The following is a 15,533-nucleotide window of genomic DNA, read 5'->3' as shown; positions in this document are numbered from 1 at the left end:
AGGGGGGCAGCAGGTACCGTTATGGGCTGGGGTCCCCCAGGAGGGTGATTTGTTTGGCTTGTATAGTGTACACAACTTTTTAATTGGTGCGTGTGTGCTAAGTCACTTCAGTCATTGTCCAACTCTTTGCAACCCTGTGGACTGTAGCCTGCCAGGCTCCTCTGTCCATGAGATTCTCCAGGCCAGATACTGGAGTAGGTTGCTATTTCCTCCTCCAGGGGATCTTCCTGACCTAGGAATCAAATCCTCATCGCTCTCTTACGTCTCCTGCATTAGGAGGTGGGTTCTTTACCACTAGCACCACCTGAGAGGCCAACATTAAGAAAAAATTAGTTTCACATAAAAATTCAGATATCTGGCTACTCTTAAAAAATTTGGACTCTCTGGTAATCCTGTTGCAGACATGCTCCTGTCATTATAGTTAGCTGGTGGAGGCTACCAGAGGTCTCCTGTTTACCCCAGGCCCCACTACTCCCTACTGCCTGTCCCTGTTCCCTTCTCTCATTTATCCACCTCGCCTCTGCCTACATGTGAGTTTGGGATATCCATTTGTCTCCCGAGTTCCTCTTTCTGCTACTGCAGGATAAAGCAGTTCAGATGGTGGGTCAGCCAGGATGTGGGAGGGTGGAGTTTAACAATTCAGCCCTGACAAGGAGCATCCATCTCAGAGGCAAGGGGCTGCTGACACAAATGGAGGCCTGCTACCTGCACCCAGGCCTCCCCTTTGCTGTCTGTCACCATGCCTGCCCTTCTCCTGGGCCACTTGCCTCCTGGGCTGGTGGGAGGCCCTGGGTTCTGTGAGGCAGCAGCTCTAGGCTGGGTCATCCCTGAGGGACAGCCTGTGAAGTTGTGCCCCGGTTAGCACACACCCCACCCAAGAGAAAGATAGTATGAGAACATTTGCCTTGCTGCTATCAGAGGGTTCTGGGGGTGGGGTATGGTACCCACATCCCGAAGGCAGGGATGGTCCAGGAGTTGGGCCTTGGGAGAGTGGGTGGCAGGGAAGGACCCCCTTACAGTCACCCACTCCTCCTGCTGGACTGGTGGCCACGTGTGCCCACTGGGACGCCTCACATGGTATCTCCCCTCTGAGGACCACCGCCCCACTTCTCTGGTCCACAGTCATAGTACCCACACCACCTCACCTTACCCTCCACCCAAGCAGAACCCTGGCCAGCTCCCAGTGTCTCCCCTGCATTTCTGGAATGCAGACAGCAGACACTGGGAGTCTCTCTGCCAGGGCCTTAGGGTGACCTTGAGATAAGGAAAATGAGGTCCAGCCTATAGCTCCCCAGCCCCACTCTAGCGGGGGAAATGTGATAATAAAACAACTCCTGGCTCGTTGATTTGAAGGGAGAAGACAGTGTAGCCGTGCAGCTAAGAAGGGAGCTCATGGTCACTTACAGATGGAGATGCGTGGCCTGGACAACCTCGAGGACCTCAGGGGCTAAACAGAGCCCTGTCAGCGAGGTGGCCATGATGAGTCAAATGGAATAGTGGCTGCAAAGCCCTCTTGGCTGCCACCTGGCCAGCGCTCCAGGTCGTCACAGGCAAGGTAGTTCAGTGGAAGGTGACTTGGGGAGTGAGAGAGGCTGGGGAGGAAGGTGTGGCCCTGGGAGGCGGGGACAGGGTGGGTGTTCCTCAGAGGGAATGTTTTCACAGGCAGGGAAGGTAAAAAGGCAGTGCAGGCAGATAGCATTCATTTGCAGACTCCCTGACAGGTTGGCACCGCCTCTGTCCCTAAGGACGAAGATGCTGGGGCAGTTCGGGTGGGCGTGTGGGAAGAGCTTCCAGCTCCCATGGTGGGTTTTCCAGGAGCAGTGCCGGGGATTGGGTGAGGGATGACACCGCTGGAATTGGGGAGGCCAGCACTGGTGGAGGGGTCCCAGGCGACAAGGCAGGGCCAGCCACGGAGGGGGACGTGCCACCAGGCCTTGGCCTGGGACTCAAGCAAGGTAAAGACAGAGGCAAGGCAGGGGGCAGAGGGCCAGGGCAGGGGGTGGGAGAAGGGGCCTGCGGGGCTGGAGCCGGAGCAGCCCAGGAGGAGACGTGAAGAGGCGGGGGGCTCACAGGAGCCCCTGCTCCAGGCGTGGCCTGAGAGGGCAGCTCAATCAGAATGGGGAGCAACCTGCCAGGCTTTGGGGAGTCCGAGGGCCTCGCTTTGGGAGCCCAGAAGTCAGCCCTCTGCAGCGGGGTGACAGCCAGCAGGACTTTCCCAATGTGCACACAGATGCCTCTCTAAGGTTGAGAAGCTCTCCTCCAGCTGCCGGTGGAACTGCCCCGCACTAGGGGAAACAGGCAGAGGCCCCCAGCACTGAGAATAAGAACAACAAAAAGTATTTCTTTCTTTCTTTGGCTGCGTCGGGTCTCAGTTCTAGCATGCGGGTCTCAGTTCTAGCATGCAGGATCTTTCATTGCAGAACACAGACTCGCTAGTTGTAGTTTGTGGGCTTAGCTGCTCCATGGCGTGTGGGATCTCAGTTGCCCGACCAAGGATCGAGCCCACGTCCCCTGCATTGCAAGTTGGATTCTTAACCACTGGGCCACCAGGGAAGTCCCTGAGAATAAGAATTTAAATTTCTCTCTGCCTCTTGTGGGAGGGCGGCAGCCCTGTCCCTCACCCCTGGACTGAGTTCAGCCCCACCCTCCCTGTGGTGGTGGGATGTGGGGACAGAAGGGGCAGGGGGTTGGTGGGACCCCAACCCATGAGGACGTGGGTCTGTGAGGGCCAAGCGGCCAGTGGCAGCACCCCGTGACCCAGGGATGCTAACAGAGTACGTGGTTCTGAAGGGCAGTGTGGACCCTGAAGCCCTCATTAATCCCTTGGTCCTGAGAACCTCTCTGACCACCCACCCCTGGAGTAGCTGGGTGGGGAGTGGGGCAGAATTTTAGTGTTTTGTTGTCAGTCTCGGTGCCAAATCCCAGCTTGGCCCTCCTCCAGCTGTGCCCAAGGGCACGTGCCTTGGTGTCCCTGACGCTGCTCCCGGCTGCTAACTGGGGAGACCAAATGCCACCCCTTGCAGCTCTGCCTTGGGACCTTTGTGGCCACGCGAGCTGTGCCTATGTGACCTTCCTGCTCCCACCTGACCCTGCAGCCCCTTCCATCTGCTTCCCCTCTCCTCGGAGCCTCTGGAGCCCTTAGTTCTCACCCAACTTATCCAGTCTCCACTGGGCTTTTCTGCTGGGTGAACATCGCTGTGGTCATCAGAAAGGGCTGTGGGCCCACCAGACTAGGCAGCCTTCCAGAGAGCCTGCGTGGCGCCCTGTGGGGAGGGGACGGTCCCAGGGCCCCCGGGCCCCCTGTGCTCCCCCCACCTCGCCCCGCAGCCCCTGCACGTGGTCATCATTCATTGCTGCTGGGCAGCCACCACCCACCAGACTCTGTGCTTAGTGCTCAGGATGCAAAGACCAACATCCCTGGTTGTCAGGGAGCAGCAGGCGCTCCTCACTGCCCCCTTCCCACCCCACCTCACCCTCCCGCCCTCCCGCCCTGGCACACGGCACACGTGCTGCAGTCCAGTCCAGCGTGTTGTCTGCAGAACTTGGCACCTGCTTGGTTTTTCACACCTCTGTGCTTTACTCCTTTGCACCTTCTGGTCCTCACCTAGGATACGCTTGTCTCCATCACTCACCTTAGCTGATACCTACTTGGCCTGCAAGACCCCATTTTGGCCTTGCTTCTACCAGGAAGCCTTCTGCAATGCCCACAGGCTGGGCATGATACCCTCCTGCTCTCCCTGTGTGCCTACTTAATAGCCTCTTGTATTGTAACCATCTGTCTGCCCCTCCCCCCACACACCCCTTGAACCCTGAGGCCAGGGGTGGGGCTCATTCATCTCAGGCTCCCCAGGTCCCAGGACCAGGCACACTGGTGGTGCTCTGGGAGCACTGACTGGACATGCATGTCTCCCGGACCTGAGCCTCTGTGTGCCCTGGTGGTCTGTCCACTTTACTCCTCCTGGCTCATTCTCCTCTGGGCCCTTCCTCATGTCGTGTGTTCCTAACAGGTTTTTCTTTCCAAGGATAAATCCGCCAAGCCAGTAGTAACCCAGCTCAGGGCTGGGTTTTATGATGGAGATCACCTCTGGATTTAAAGAGGGAGAAACTGTGTCTCATGCTGAGTTCCCAGTAATTTGATATTTGCTGTGGTCTTTTCAGTGAACAAGCATCTCCTGAATATTTGGGGACATGTCTTTGAGGAGCTTAAATCTCCTCCAATGTTGGATCAGCAGCATGTGGGGGCTTGATGTCTTACAGCATCGCTATAGGAGACTGCCACCCCCCAAAGACAATGGGGTGTTGAGACCAGCTGGCAGATGGGTGTGAGAGTGCCCCAAGGAGGAACTGACGAGGGGCTGAGTTCTGACGAGTTGTCATCTGTTGAACCAGCTGGTTGGCAGGGCATGAGCCCAGGAAGGACAGGAAGGACTCTGGGGAGGCAGGAGGGCTTCCTGCAGGAGGAGGGACTTGGGATGAACTTTGAAGGATGCTAATGATGGTAACTTTGTTGTTGTTGTTCAATAGCCCAGTCATGTGTGACTCATTGCAACCCCATGGACTACAGCACGCCAGGCCTCTCTCTCCCTCACCGTCTCCTGGAGTTTGCCCAAGTTCACGTTCATTGCATCATCCAGCCATCTCATCCTCTGAGGCCCCCTTCTTGTGCCCTCAATCCTCCCCAGCATCAGGGACTTTTCCAATGAGTCGTCTGTTCTTATCAGATGACCAGAATACTAGAGCTGCAGATGCAGTCCTTCCAGTGAATATTCAGGGTTGATCTCCCTTAAGATTGATTAGTTTGATCTCTTTGCTGTCCAAGGGACTTTCAGGAGTCTCCTCTAGCACCACAGTTCGAAGGCATCAATTCTTTGGCATTCTGGTAGAGAAATGATGGTAACTACCTGATGTTTATTGAACACTGTCTGTGAGCCAGACCCCCACAAGTCAAATACTGCTGTCTCCACTTTTATGGAAGAGAAAACCGAGGTACAGAATGTAACTTGTCAGAGTTTGCAAATGTGTGATTCCTAGCTCAGGTTCCTTGGTGAGGGGTTTTAAGTGAGGTGCAGCCCCAAGCTGGTCAAGGAGCAACCGGTGTGTAAGACCACAAGGAGATGGACTGAGGCAGGGACAAGCACAGTGGAGAGGGTCCCAACCAGGGTGCCAGAAAATGAGGTCTCAGAGCCCTGGTGCTCCCATGATGCTGAGCAGCCACCTGATCCCTCAGCTTCCTCCCTGGTCCTCAAAACAGGAGGACCTGGCAGTACCAGCCCTGTGTCCCGTTTGGTCACAGTCAGGATAGGGGATGGGGGGGGATGGCGTGTCTGTTCCCAGAGACTAGCATTTGCCCTGATGATTCTTGGGTGCTGACCTGCTCAGCTGCTCCTCTGGGGGCAGCCGTCTGGTCATGGAGGTCGCCCTGACTCTAACACCACCTCCCCGGCTCACTGCTGACCTCTTCCCAGTGCTTCTGGATCTTCTCTCTCTGGCCTGGCCTGACTCTGCCCCCACAACATCCTGCCTATCACGAGAGGATGCCTAGCCTGTTGGGCTGGCCACAGGCTCTGGAGCCATAATGCGTGGTTTCAAATCCTGTCACTGTTGCTTTCTAGCTGATGACCTAAAAGAAGTTTGGGAAACTGACAGTCCAGTGATTAGGACTCCGCATTCTCACTGCTGAAGGCCCCGGATTCAGCCCTCAGTCAGGGAACTAAGATCCCACAAGCCACGGGGCATGGCAGAAAAAGAGAGAGAGCGAAATGTTATTTTACTTCTTGTGTCTCAGTTTCTTAAACTGTAAAACGGGGACAATTAAGTTATACCTCATAGGGTTGTTATGAGAATTAAATAAGTTAATTTAGTAAAATCTTCCAATAGTGTCAGACACATCACTTATATTATTTAAGTGTTCCTATTATTTTTAACAGGGCCACTGATATAATTATTACAACAGGTCATTTCTGCACACCTACTCTGACTCATAGTGCTGGGTTGTAAATGGCTAAGCTCCCAGGCTCTGTCAGGAGGCACCCACAGGCTAGCAAGTAAGACCCAAGTGTTAATGCTGTGATATAAGGAAGCACATGGTACTTGGGATTCATGAGGAAGGTCAAGGGCATTGTTTTCCTCACCTGAATTACTGCAAGCATTGGCCTTTGCCTGGATCTCTGCACTTCTGTCTGGTATTTCTGCTCTGCTGCCACAGTCCAGGTGTGATCCTGGCAGAGGAACTTGGATTTGATGGGGTAGAAAAGCAGGGGCTGATCCATTAGCAGAGTTCTCCACGGATAGCCAGGCAGTCTCCCCCTAAAGGTCCTGGGCCCCTCCATGGAACAGGATGGCCAGTAGGTGGGATGTTTTGGGAGGAACCTAAAGAGTAGTGGGGCTTCCCTGGCGGCTCAGACAGTAAAGAATCCGCCTGCAGTGTGGGAACCTGGGTTCAACCCCCGGGTTGGGAAGATACCCTGAAGAAGGAAACAGCTGCCCACTTCAGTATTCTGGCCTAGAGAATTCCATGGACAGAGGAGCCTGGCAGGCTACAGTCCATGGGGTCGCAAAGAGTCGAACACAACTGGGTTCCCTCTGGGATGGCAAACAAGTTTCATCTCTGGACCAATCGTCTGGTTCTGTCTGCCAAGGGTGCTGCATTGAAAAGGGTTGTAAGACTGAGCAGGGAAGAGGAGCACAATGGACTTCGATATCTGCCTTGGCTCTGGGAAGGAGGGGCACCCATGCCATATACTCACCATCTAGACCTGATGATATTTAAGGTCCTGTCCAGCATAAAATGACACACACGGTTGGGTTGGTGGTCATCTTTTTTTTTTTTTTTTTAACTTGTTCATTTTTAATTAGAGGATAATTTCTTTACAATATTGTGTTGGTTTCTGCCATATATCAACATAAATCAGCCATAGGTGGTTAAGTCTTAAAATTAAGTGAGCTGAATGCACCGGTAGCTTCCTGGACGGCCTGAGTGATGCAGTAACAGTGCCGGCCTGGGAATAGCCAAGGTGGGAGACAAAGGGTGGAGCATAGTCTCCCCGAGGTGAGAGTGGAGCCTTAGGGACGCCAAGTGGCCTAGACCCCTGGCGGGTCTGCACATCATTTATGCACCGCCTGCAAATCAGCAGCCCCCGGGGAAGCTGCCCATTTCTGGGAATTGTGCAGAAGGGAAGGGCAGCTCCTGGAATGCAGAGCCATTTCCTCCACATGGGTTGGGTCCTCCCCCGCAGTGTGTCCTCATCCCCCTGCACCGGGCACACCCAGACATCACAGAGATGAGATTAACTTCCCCAGGCTGATTCCACTCAATGTGAATGAAAGTCCATTCACTCTCCCAAGAGCTGCATTAATAATGAATGTGTCCCCCTCTTCCAGCTTTATTTACCAGACAACTTGTAGTTCAACTGATCGGGTTAGAAAGGAATCTTTAAAATGATTAGTCTAGAAACAGAGAAGCAAAAAGCAGTGGAAGCTAAAGCTTCAATTAAGTTGGTAGCATCTTTGGGGGAGGCTCTGGGATGACCACTACCATGGTTCCTGTGGTCAGGGAGGATGAAGAATGCCCTTTGGGTTCTGAATCACAAAGACAGTCCAAGAAATGTCCTGTGATGCTGCAAAAATAACCAGAAGAATTCTAGGCAGTGTGGCATGATGGCGCCTTTGGTGTCTGATCCATACACAGCCAATGCCCTCTAAGTGGTGGGGGTTGTTACTGCTGTGTAGCTTCTCCTGGGCACCTCTTCTCCTGGCCAGGACTATGTGACACTGTTTTGGAAGTGGTGCTGGCAGGGTGGGGTGCATGGAGAGGCTAGGAAGCCCAGTGAGCCCCTTGACAGTGTCTGCAGCCAAAGTCTTCTTTTACCATGTGTCCACTTGGAAAAATGGGCAGGGTTCTGGACTGTTCTTTTGGGATAGCTCTGTAGAAGCCCTAGAAACTGGGAACTTGGGGAGAAGGGGGCAGATTTGGTGAGGGATAATAACCACTGGGCACTGCTGTTTTGAGGGACTGCTGGGGCCCACCGCTGTCCTAGGCATTCATTACTGTGTTGGGTCCTCCAGCAGCCCTCTGCGGTACGGGCGCCTTCAGGACGGGGTGGGCAAGGTCCAGATCACTGGGGCCTACCACACTGGGAGGAAGCCCAGGGGCCCAGCTACTTGGCACATCAGTGCAAATATGCCCTTACTCGGGGACCCCCACCCCCAGTTTTTTCCCACTGGGACTGTAATTACGCATTCTCAAGGGTTCTGTTCTATTTTATAGATGGGGAAACTGAGGCTCCCGGAAATTAAGAAACTTGCTCTCAGTCACATAGGCAGTCCATATCAGAGACACTGAGTGGCTGAAGTCCAAGGCTATGACTGACAGCCCCGTCCAACTCCCCCGCCCCCCCCCCCCCCCCCCCCCCCCCCGCCCCCTGCCCCCGAGAACAGAGTCTTTGCCCAAGACTTCCCAGGAGGTCTCAGGAACCACCCCCCACTTCCAAGCACACTTTGAAAATTGCTGGGTGAAAAGGTTGTTCTGGGGTCCTGTGTCCACCTAAGCCACCCCACCCCCCACATACACACACCTTCTAGGGTGACGAGGCTGCCCCTATCAGACGGGCGGGTGGGTGTCTTGCCCTGCGTCTTGATCCAAGGGAGGGCGGGCTGGGTGGAAGGCTGCCCTGGGCAGTGCTGAGTAGTCAAATACACTCTAAGGGGTATCCATGTGTTGGGCCCTGCCTGGCTGCATGAGTAGCAAAGGATTGAGGAAACGTGGCTGTTGTCCGCGTGGAGCTCCCCAGTTGCTGGGGAGGTGAATTTGCCATTCAGGAAATAACTTCAACCCATGCAGAATGGTGCTAATTCTGGGGAGAGAAAAGGAGCAAAAGACAGCCACCAGAAAAGCTTATTTCTCAGCTGAAAGTGATACTGCCTGTTAGGAAGAAGTTTCCAATATGAGGTAGAATTTGGGTTGCCTGTGCACTGGGAGGGGTTCTGCGAGCGGTGGTTGCCACGGCAACCCGCGTTCAGCCGCCGCCTCTGCCCCGTGGCTGCTGTTCCCGAAGTTGGTTTCTGAGTGGAGCGGGCTGCCTGGAACCTCAGAGCCCTTTCCCATGGAAACAATGTTCTAAATGATGGGTGACGTTGCCACACAAGCCTATTTAATCCGACTGCAAGGGAGCTGAGGTGGCAGTGGGGCTTCTGATGGGGGCGGGGGAGGAGGCTGGGAATTGCCGAGCCCCTAGAGTGGAGGGAGGGGGACTGTGGGTCTCTCTTCTGGGAAAAAAAGTCAACAAGGCAAGAGAACAGACGTTTGAGCACCTTCTCTAAGCCGGGCTCCTCTCAAACATTTTAATTTCATGCCGAGAGCGATCCTGCAAAAGATGGTTCTCTAGCCAGCCCTCTCTTACAAGTGTTAATAAAAACTGAGGCTGCAAAAGGTTAACTCGCCCAAGGTCATTCAGCTGGTGGGTTGGGAGAGTATCAGACATGGAAAATCGGTGGGGAGACTTTAAAGGGAGCCCCAGACCCACCTTATTTCACCCTCCCACCTCCGAGAGGCCGTCTATGACCCCCAAATGGCGAAAAACCAGTGTTCTAGAATGATGTCCAAGATGCTATCTAGTTGAACAGGCCGGAGAGGAGAGGGATGTAAATGGGACCAGTTTGCTACTTAACCACCAACCAACCTTTTACCCTGTGGTGACTTTCAAAAATCTTTCTCCACACCACGTGAGATCAGCCGACTTTGTAGGAGGGTGGTGCACGCCCCTTGGCATTTTGACTGCCTTGCCTGTTTACAAAGACATCCTTTGAGTCAGGGATTATTTCAGGGAAGGTTCTGCCCAAGAGCCCTTACGGACTGGGGAGTTTTCTGGACTCCAGTCCCACCCTTGCAAACCTTCATTTTCTCCTAGGCTCACACTTGGTTCCAGGAGGGTCTTATCTGTGTGACCAGTCATGCTTGGGAGGGGAGGGAGACAGTCCCAACCTGTGGCTGAGTGAGCTGTCTCCGAGCCCTCTGTGTGGAGAGGCTGGCGCTGTGTGGTGGGTCGTCTAATGGTTGTTCAGACTTCCCTGCTGGTCCAGTGGCTAAGACTCCTTGCTCCCAATTCAGGGGACCTGGGTTCGATCCCTGGTCAGGGCACTAGGATCCCACATGCTACAACTAAGACCTGGTACAGCCAAATAAATAAATTAAAAAAAAAAAAAAAAAAGCCATTGATGGGCTCTGGTACCTCTAGCTAACATATGTCCTTGCTGATGCTGTGCCAGGCCAGGTGATGGAGGGATGTGATGCAGCCCTCCCCTGTTACGTGCAGTTAGTGTAGAGGACTTCAAGTCCTCTGCAAGTAGTGGGGGCCTCTGCACCAGGAGCTGTGGGGCATGGGTCGGAAGGGGCGCCGCCCATGGGAGGTGAGCTCTTCCCATGGGCCTGAGCTCTTTCCCCAGGGCCCCAGTGGGGGTGGGGTGGGCAAAGGGCACCGCATGACCTCAGGGTACACTGGAAAACACAGTTGCTTGGGAGAGAGCAGTGTGAGAGGTCAGCCATGAATGTCCAGTGAATCCCCATCCGTTATGGGAAGCACTGAAGGGTTTTCCTCTATGAGGGACCAGTCCAGTGTTTGTGTTAACCATGCTTTCTAACCCTGTTCCATTGAGTCTGAGTTTGGAGGGAACTCTGAGTTGACCCCCACCCTGTGATCGCTTGGGCTCAACCCCTGAGTGTGGGGCACTGTGAAAGGAAATCGGCCCTCATCTGTTTCCTGCCAGCTACCTTGCTTGCAGGCAGAGGGCAGTTTTGTCAGGTCCCCAGGTGATTCTGCTGTGGGTGGTTTGAGCGCCGCCTCGAAGGTTGGATTCATGTCCTCTATCATATCTATGATGTATTTCTTATTTCTTGAGAAGCAAATCAAGAGGAACTATTTTTCTTCCTGATACCTTTCCACCCGCATAGTATTTTTTATTCATGTTGCTGCTTATAAGTGTACAACATAGTAATTCAAAATTTTTATCAATTATATTCCATTTGAAGTTATTGTGAAATATTGACTGTATTCCCTATGCTATACATTATATCCTGGGAGCATATTTATTTTATGCGTAGTAGTTTATATCTCCTCGGAAGGGAGCTTTAAAAACAGCCTCTCTGGCTTACTTCACTCTGTATAATGGGCTCCAGTTTCATCCATCTCATTAGAACTGATTCAAATGAATTCTTTTTAACAGCTGAGTAATATTCCATGGTGTATATGTACCACAGCTTCCTTATCCATTCATCTGCTGATGGACATCTAGGTTGCTTCCATGTCCTGGCTATTATAAACAGTGCTGCGATGAGTGAAGTAAGCCAGAAAGATAAAGAACATTACAGCATACTAACACATATATATGGAATTTAGAAGGATGGTAACGATAACCCTATATGCAAAACAGAAAAAGAGACACAGAAGTACAGAACAGACTTTTGAACTCTGTGGGAGAAGGTGAGGGTGGGATGTTTCAAAAGAACAGCATGTATATTATCTATGGTGAAACAGATCACCAGCCCAGGTGGGATGCATGAGACAAGTGCTCGGGCCTGGTGCACTGGGAAGACCCAGAGGAATCGGGTGGAGAGGGAGGTGGGAAGGGGGATCGGGATGGGGAATACGTGTAAATCTATTGCTGATTCATGTCAATGTATGACACAACCCACTGAAAAAATAAATAAATAAAGGAGAAAAAAATAAAAATAAAAAAAAAATAAAAACAGCCTCTCACAGGAAGACACATTCACTCTGGCCCAAGTGTCACCTCCCTCCTCAGGCTAGGTCAGCGGTTAAGGAGAGGCAGAGAAGACAGAGAGTGGCCCATACCCTCCCCCTGCCCCCGCCCCATTTCTGTCTCCCTCAACACCCCTCTGGCCCCGTGGGACCACCAGCTTTGTCATGTGGGAGAGCTCAGTGTGTTGAAGCCACAGCTTATCCCCACCATTATCCTTACCTGTTGTGGGGATGAGGGAGCCAGATGCTGGGGCTTAGCTGGCACCTGGTCCTTTTATCCTGCACCAGGGGAGCTTAAATTCCCACTCAAAAGGAGAGGGAACCACACATTTCCAGATGGCCTGAACATTCATAATATTGTCCGGCTTTTCTAATACACAAATAGAATACATGCTTATTGTAGGACATTGAAAAAGTGCCCCCAAATCTGCCTTAGAGACAGCTACGTGCCAATCCTCTCTGTGCCTGGAAGCACACTAGACATGTAGATTCATAGGTAGGTAACTTCGTGGAAATGTAATCATACGTACTTGCTGTTTTGCAGCTTGTTTTTTAAAATATATATTGTAAACCTTCCCTAGGCTAGTCAATAGCATTCTTTTTTAATGACTATCTAGTATTTCATTGTATGGATAAACTTTTCTTTAACTCTTCCCCCATCTACCCAGTATTTAAGTTATTTCCATTTTTACCCCTGTTCTTAACATCTTTGTACACTTGTCTGATTACCTCCTTGGACTACATTCTCACATGTGGTATAGCTTTAAAAGAGGATATGTCCATTTTAAATTTTGACATATCTATGCAAGTGTACTCTCAGCCCAGTTTGGACAGACTTATACTCTCATCCTCAATGTATAAAAATGCCTACTTCCCCGCCACTGCAGGGAAATCCTAAATGTCAACATCAAGCTTCAGTAACTGCACAATCGCCTATAGCCCCATGCAAATCAGGGTGACCTCATAATCCACATTTGTGTCTAACACCCTTTCTGTTGAAATCTAGAATGGAGGACTCTTGGAGCTAAGAACAACTGTGAAAACTCAGCCCTTTACTCTATTAGATAAGGAAACTGTGGCTCAATTGGTGGCATTTCCAAGCAGCAGAGATGCAAACAGGACAGCAGTTCATTGTCTCCTGGCATGCCACCCCCCACCCTTCTACCAGCCCTGAAGCTACCCGGGAATGGCTCACCCCAGGTAGTTTGTGCTTCCCTCCAGCAGCATCTGCAGTGAGCAGCTTAGGTCTCTGGCAACACCCTCAAATTCTTCCTTGGGTAACTCTCCTCCTGTTTCCCCCACCAGTGTTTAGCCTTGGTGCTGTCACCCTCCTCCTTCTGGAAACTCTGGGCTCCCTTTGCTGTGACAGGTCCTAGCTTCCCTCCATTTTTCTGAGTGCTCCTTCCATGCTCCATGCTCTCCTCCTTGTCACTTTGTGATACAGTTTCCAAAGGCCACTCTTCATGTCTCTGCTGTCTCCTCTGCACAGCCAGTCCTGAGCTATTCAGGCTCAATTGTCTTTTGGAATCTTGGTCCCATGTTTCCAGCCCCTTCCTAGTCACCTTGACACTCTGGACATTTTAGGATGGATAATTGTGTGCTGGAAGGGGGAATTCCCTGGGCATTATAGGATGTTTAGCAGCATCCCTTACCTCTGCTGGTGGGACGCCGGTAGCACTCACTTGGTTTTGGCATCTAAATACATCTCTAGGCATTGCATCTTGCCCCTGGTTAACAACCACTGCCTTCTCTGGACTCAACACCATCAACATAAAACTTGTCTCTGATCCTCCTCCTCTTCCTCCCCAACTAAAAGATGGGTTGACCAGATGTCATGACATTCTCGCATGACTTTCTGCATGATCAAAGGCAAGTTGGCCAGAGACTGGAACCAGGATCACGGAATTCTGAGAGTCAGAAGGGACTCAGGACTCTGAGCTCAGGTGTGCTAAGCTCTTGTGCTCCTCTTTCCACTGAGCTCAGAAAACCTCCCATCCTTCTCAGCACTTCAATCCAATGACCAGACTCGATGTCAAAGGTGAACCTCTATGCCCTCCCTGCCCAGACCAATGCCCATGTGTTTAGCTGTACAGGAATATAGTGCAGAATTCAGTGGTGGTATAGCTTGTTTGACATGGCCTTTGGCTGGTTAAAGACTCCATGGCATCTACTAGTATTATGTCCCCAAGGCCAGGCCTGGCACATAGTTGGTTTCCAATAAATGATTGAATAAGTCATTTTAACAGTTACAGTCTCTGGGTGAGGGATCAGGGTTGGTACTTTTCTTTTGCAGGTCTTCATTTTCAAAAGAAGAAAAAAGGAAACCCTGTGAATATTTTCCCCTAAGTCAAAGAGGAAGAAGCCTTCTGCCTCATCCCACATGTCTTGCCTCCCCAGGTCTGACCAACCAGCAACATGGCAACGAGCGCAGTCCCCAGCGACAACCTCCCCACGTACAAGCTGGTGGTGGTGGGAGACGGGGGTGTGGGCAAGAGCGCCCTCACCATCCAGTTTTTCCAGAAGATCTTTGTGCCTGACTATGACCCCACCATCGAAGACTCCTACCTGAAACATACAGAGATTGACAATCAATGGGCCATCTTGGACGGTGAGACTTGATGACAGCCCTGCATGGGGGTGGGGCATTAATGCAGGTTTAGGGAAAGTTGATAGTCTTCATCTGGGTGTTCTGGTTTCTTCCATGTTGCCATTATGGGATGGTTGGTGTAAGGCTGTGCATGTTTTCCAGGGTGAATTCTGAACAGCTTTGTAGAAACCAAAATGTGTATTCAACAAAGAGGCAAGGCTTAGAATCATGCCGACTCAGTGATGTCATGGTTGTTATTTCTCTCTGATCAGAAGCTCTGATTAACATTTATAGATATCTCTAGCTGATTACGAAGTTTCCAGGTGGCGCTAGTGGTAGAGAATCCATCTGCCAATGCAGGAGATGCAAGAGACCCGGGTTCAATCCCTGGGTCAGGAAGGTCCCCTGAAGTAGGAAATGGCAACCCACTCCGGTATTCTTGCCTGGAAAATCTCATGGGCAGAGGAGCCTGGAAGGCTACAGTACATGGGGCTGCAAAGAGTTGGACACAACTGAGCGCTAACTAATTAAAAAGTAGGAAATCAACTTTTTTCTTAATAAGCATGGTTTATTTGGTAACTGCCCCTAGGACAGGCTGGGAAATCTTGCATTTGACATTGTGTTTCTAGTTTAGTCTATGTTGGTCTGGGGTAGCAGTTCACCAGCAGGGAACCTAGAAGAAATGAAAACCCTCAGGCCCTACTGATTCAGAAATTCTGAGGCTGGGGCCCAGCAACCTATGTTTTAACAAGCCCTACTGGCTCAGACGGTAAAGCGTCTACCTGCAGTGCGGGAGACCTGGGTTCAATCCCTGGGTCAGGAAGATCCCCTGGAGAAGGAAATGGCAACCCACTCCAGTACTCTTGCCTGGAAAATCCCATGGATAGAGGAGCCTGGTAGGCTGCAGTCCACGGGGTCGCAAAGAGTCGGACACGACTGAGTGACTTCACTTCACAGGTGATGGTGAAATTAGAGAACCGCTGTTCTAGATTCTTACTGATCCTTACTTTGTACTGTTTTGACTCTTGAAACAAAGAGCCATTAATCATAGAGTGTTATGCTATGAGGCGAGTCTTTGAAAACCACCAGGATACAAGTCCTTTATCAGATATGTGAATTGCAAACATTTTTCTAGTCTTTGGTTTGTTTTTTGTTCTCTTAACAGTGTCTTTCAAAGACAAGAGTTTTTAATT

At 51.4% G+C, this 15,533-nt stretch overlaps 1 protein-coding gene across 6 annotated transcripts in view; it reads left to right on the top strand.

The window, feature by feature from the left end:
- MRAS (muscle RAS oncogene homolog) overlaps positions 1–15,533 on the top strand; it is a 68,574-nt gene that overhangs the window by 14,590 nt on the left and 38,451 nt on the right. For 4 of the 6 annotated variants that reach the window (XM_043474291.1, XM_043474292.1, XM_043474294.1 and 1 more), the window contains one exon: positions 14,151–14,361. In XM_043474291.1, the coding sequence (XP_043330226.1) occupies positions 14,169–14,361 (193 nt within the window). In that variant the 5' untranslated portion in view covers positions 14,151–14,168. Of the gene's footprint in view, positions 1–14,150; positions 14,362–15,533 lie in introns of those variants that run through there. The other 2 variants (XM_043474296.1, XM_043474295.1) reach the window with 2 other exon arrangements.

The sequence above is a fragment of the Cervus canadensis genome, chromosome 7, assembly GCF_019320065.1.
Source record: "Cervus canadensis isolate Bull #8, Minnesota chromosome 7, ASM1932006v1, whole genome shotgun sequence".
NCBI lineage: Eukaryota > Metazoa > Chordata > Mammalia > Artiodactyla > Cervidae > Cervus > Cervus canadensis.
The sequence above is the reverse complement of the archived record's forward strand: the minus strand, read 5'-3'. Positions and strand labels throughout refer to the sequence as shown.